Here is a 5,166-nt window from a genome sequence, read left to right on the forward strand (position 1 = left end):
TGAGGGACATTCATAAAAAACTGCCGTGAGGGCCATTCATTCAAACTGTCGTGAGGTGTTTATACATAAAAGGGGTTTATACATAATGTATAAGAGGTGTTTATACACATTTCTACACCGTATAAAAGTGTATAATAATGTATAAAAACGTTTATACACATTTTAAACGTTTTTTTTAGCAACCCCTAAGAAATTTCATGGGATATTTATTAATAATAAACAAAAGCAAAAACATAAAATTCAAACATAGATATCCAACAGTGGCACCAAACTAAGAAAAAGTGGCTAAAGTATGTGAAAAAAAAATAAAAATTGCTACAACGGGTAATTAATTTACCTAAAGTGATATGTTAGGAGAAAGACTTTTTTGGGAAATATATACACATGAAAAATAAATTTTGGTTATTAATGATTTGCTTATAATCTCGTCCAACTGCATTCTTTCAACGGAAAAGGCTCAAATACGCCATCGAACTATCGGAAATGACTCATTTATGTCACTCATCAATAGTTTAGCTCATTTATGCCATCGAACTATCGGAAATGACTCATTTATGTCACTCATCAATAGTTTGGCTCATTTATGCCATCGCCCGTTATCAAAATGACTCATCCATGCTATTTTTCATTAACGCCAGTTTTATAATACCATATATGACATGTGGCCTCTAATTAGAGGTCTACGTCATTTAATTAAACCAGCCCAATTTTAAACCCCAAAGCAATAAAAAATTCGACCCATACACCCTACCCACCCACAACCATAATCTAATTGGAGGCCACATGTCATATCTGGTATTGTAAAACTGGCGATAATGAAAAATGACATGGATGAGTCATTTTGGTAATGGGTGATGGCATAAATGAGCCATTTCCGATAGTTCGATGACATAAATGGGCCAAACTATTGACGAGTGGCATAAATGAGCCATTTCCGATAGTTCGATGGCATTTTGAGCCTTTTCCGTTCTTTCAATAGAGAGTAATCTATTATGATGTGTAACTCCTTAGCTATCATTATATGTTAATCAAATAATTCTGCTAAGCTTCTATAAATATTTTTATATAATTGTATAGTTATTCTTTTTAAAAAATAAATCGGCACTAACCTTCTCTTATTAATTTAAACCCACTAAACAATTTTGTCTTTTCACTGACAAATGAGTAAAATAAAAGAAAATATAAGGAGAAATGACTTTTTGGGAAATATATACAATGAAGAATAAATTTTGATCTGTAGAGGGCTTTTTTCAGTTTCATCAGAAGCAACTTTTAGGAATGACTGTGCCTCCGTGGCTTCCCCTTGCATTTGCACAGTAGGCAAAGGCTGGCCTTCTCAAACGATCATTGAAAGTGAGCTTTATATCTTGCAATTTGATTCCACTGCATGGATTTGAAGGACTGCAATCAAATTTTATGGCTGCTTGCGTAGATGATGTACCTTGCACATTCTTGAATGTTACTTCACTCACCTTCACTCCTGAACTCTGCATTAGTATCAATGAGTTTAATTAGGATGTGTCAAATGGTTGGGTTTGATTGAATTTGGGTATGTCAAAACGGGCTATATTAATAAAAGTTACTTGGGCTCAAATGAACTAAACCCAGGTCATAACCTAACTCGTCCAATTCTTATTAAGTTTTAAATTTTTTGTTTGTTTTCTTATAATTTGTTTGAGTACCTAATAAAACTTTTTCATATATATAACATAACAAATAAAAAAAAACGTCATTTTAAAAATATCTAGACAGAGTTTCTCATGGTCCAATCTAGGCTACATATTAGCCCAATATTTTAAAGGACTGAATTAAGCGGGTCAAAATGAGTTAATAAAATAAGTGGATCATTAACCTGCTCAAGCCTAAACGGATTGAACGTGTCATGATTTTATGAGCTAGTTTGGCCACCTCTAGGTCTAATCAAGCTAGATTAAATATAAAGAACTTTCTCATGTAAATATAACAAAACAGAACACGGCTCTTGTAAAAAAAAAAAAAAAAAAGGAGAGAGAGAAAATGAGATCTTTTGCCTTCTTATAAGTGAATGAGAATCCTTATTTACCTGACGAGGGCAACTATTATCAGGACAATAATTTTGGTCAATGATGATAGGGTATCCAACATTCCTCATAACAAGGTTTCTGAAGTTGAGATTTTTGGCAAAGCCATCACTTGGTCTTGCCCAAGACTTTATCCTAACACCATTTTGCGTCTTTGTGAAAACCGAATTTACTACTGTCACATTCGCAACTCCAGGTTCATTGTTGACTTGTCCCAAACTTCCAATGCTGCACGGAAGAGATCACAATTCAAGAAAGTAATATAAATGTAATGATTGAGATACTTTTATTAGGATTAAGAGACCTAAATTCGACCTACATAACTCCTAGACATGAAAAGATTGAATGCAGAATTACTTCCTCCGTTCCACTTTTTGTGACGGTGCTTGATTGGGCACTAAATTTAAGAAAATAAGGAAGACTTTTGAAACTTGTAACCTAAAATAAGTCATAGATAATTGTGTGACAATAAATTATCTCATTAAGGGTAAAATATATAATTCAAAGATAAATTATTACTAAATAGAAAGACGTCATTCTTTTTTGGGCTGGCTAAAAAGGAAAAAGTGTCACATAAATTGGGATGCACGGAATCTGACCCTTTTCGCTTTTCGAGATTCAAACTTCTTAATTTTGGTCGTGTAGTGTTTGAACATAGAATCTTTATATTTTTCAAAATAAAATTTACATATTTGGAAACTCAATAAAAAATACTACTAAGTCACCATAATTAGTAATTTAAAATATTTGAAAGGCATATGTAAAAAAAAAAAAAAAACTCGTTTGACTCTCGAAAAAACGAAAAATATCACATAAATTAGAACGGAAGGAGTATTAATTACCTGATGCCATGTCCAGGGCCACATGCAACTTTTTCAATCCACAAGTTCATGGAGCCAGACCCAATAGAAACGCAGTCGTCTCCAGTCTTAATGTTGCTACCATAAATAGTAACCCCCCTTGAGTTTTGCACATGAATTCCATCAGTGTTTGGGCTTCCACTTGGGGCTATTATTGCCACATATTCAATTCTCACATTGCTGCTGTAACCAATCCCCACATGTACTCTTTGACTGTAGAGTGATTTTAAGCCCCTTAACAGTACATTGTTACACCACATAAATTGTATTGACTGCAATTTAAACATATCATAGTTAGTCATTAATCCCTAAACAATTATTTCCTATTTTAGTAGAAAATAATGGTACTCCCTTTGTCATGACATTATATTTGCCCTCTGATCAGGTACTTGTTATTATGGTAAAAGTTGAATATTTATTGTGTTGTGATAAAATGGAGTCCAAAAATCAAGATATGCAACTAACATTTCGAAAGAATTGGACATTTAAAGATATAAAATGAGCCAAAACGACGACATCTTTAGTATGGAAGAAGTACTGAAAACTGTAGAAACACTAGCTAAGATTCCTTGTACAGCTTAAAAGTAACATACTTCATTCGTCCCAATTTTTATGTCACATTTCGCTTCTCGATAGTCAATTTGACTAATCTTCGAAGCTAAATTTGATTAGATCAACTTAATATTTTAAAATTAAAATTTACCTATTCTAAAACTATATGAAAAGTACTATAATTTGCAATTTTTCTCATGTCAATATGATGAAAAAAACACATTATAAAATGTTGGTCAAAGTTTAAATAATTTGAATCTCGAAAAAATGAAAAGTGTCACGTAAATTGGAATAGAGGGAGCATGTAAATTGGAATAAAGAGAGCATATTATATGCTCACTCTGTCCCAATTTATGCGGCACAATTGGAATTACGAGATTCAAACTTCTAAACTTTGACCATGAATTCGAACATAGAAGCTTTAAGTTTTTTTGAAATAAAATTTATATACTTGGAAACTACATAAAAAATACTACTCCCTCCGTCCCAATAAGATTGTCCTCTTTTGACTTAGAACAAAGTTTAAGAAATAAAGGAAAACTTTTAAAATGTGTGGTCCAAAACAAGTCTTAGATATTTATGTGCCTGTAAATCATCTCATAAAGTTAAATTGTTTCTAAATATAGAAAGGGGACAATCTTTTTGGGACAGACTAAAAAGGAAAGGAGGGCAATCTTTTTAGGACAGAGGGAGTATAAATCACAACAATTAACAACTTAAAATATTTAAATTTCATATAATAAAGAAAAACTTGGTTGACCTTCAAAATTCCAAATGTGTCGCATATAAATTGGGACGGATGGAGTACAAAACTAAATAAGCATGGTTTACGTACCCTAGCTCCTTGTGGGCAAGAACCTCCACCCTTTCGACAAGACCAATAACCATCTCCTTTGGCATCAATGGTTCCTCCATACACTATAAGCTCACTTACCTTATAAAACATAATCCAGAACTCAGACTTGCCAATTGCATTATAATCAACCGGAGCAATGAGCATACCATCAATTCGGAACTCAATTCTTGCACGGCAAGGACCATTAAAACTTAACGTCCTTACCAAAAACGTTCCTTGTGGAATGTAAACATTCGATGGACTAGTCGAGGTGCAAGCAGCTGACCAAGCACCAAGAAAAGCCAAGGTTGAATCTGTTTTTCCATCTCCCTTAGCCCCAAAATTAACCACATTGTAGGCTAAACAAGATGGTATTATTAAACCAAAGAAGAGTAACCATGAAACACTAGTATATTTCATGGTTTTGAATTTGGCCATGTTGAATGGTTGTTTAGAAGTCGTTACAATTAAAATGAAGATTGTGCATGTCTCTATTTATAGTTATCCAAATGGTGTCCATATGACAATTTTTTTGTCCAACATGACAATAGATAATGTGGTTTTCGCTTAGTTCGGATGCACATGTTCTAAGTGACTTGAATGCTAAACCTACGTCACGTATTACGGACATGTACGACGAATGAATTCTCTTGGGCTGTACATGTGCAGATATTTATTATTTTGCACGAAAGAATGAATATTAAATATACGACAAAAAAGGGAAAAAAGAAGAAGCAGGATCATGGGATTTAAATATTTAATAAGAATTCTTTCAATTTATAAGATCCATGAAGAACGCAAGAAATGCAGCAGTTGAGTACAACATCAACAAGTCACATGTGTCTTGCCAGCTTTACAG

The 5,166-nt window shown here is 33.2% G+C and overlaps 1 protein-coding gene across 1 annotated transcript; it reads right to left on the reverse strand.

Annotated features, from left to right (window-relative positions):
• Positions 1-1,098: 1,098 nt before the first annotated feature.
• On the reverse strand, positions 1,099-4,751 carry LOC132029447 (polygalacturonase-like). The gene is made up of 4 exons (XM_059418713.1): positions 4,308-4,751; positions 2,903-3,192; positions 2,063-2,288; positions 1,099-1,487 (listed from the first exon to the last, which is right to left on the reverse strand). Exons 1-4 carry the CDS (start codon positions 4,743-4,745, stop codon positions 1,260-1,262), a joined length of 1,182 nt encoding a protein of 393 aa, XP_059274696.1. The 5' UTR covers positions 4,746-4,751; the 3' UTR covers positions 1,099-1,259.
• Between the last annotated feature and the right edge of the window lie 415 nt (positions 4,752-5,166).

This window comes from Lycium ferocissimum, chromosome 9, assembly GCF_029784015.1.
Source record: "Lycium ferocissimum isolate CSIRO_LF1 chromosome 9, AGI_CSIRO_Lferr_CH_V1, whole genome shotgun sequence".
NCBI lineage: Eukaryota > Viridiplantae > Streptophyta > Magnoliopsida > Solanales > Solanaceae > Lycium > Lycium ferocissimum.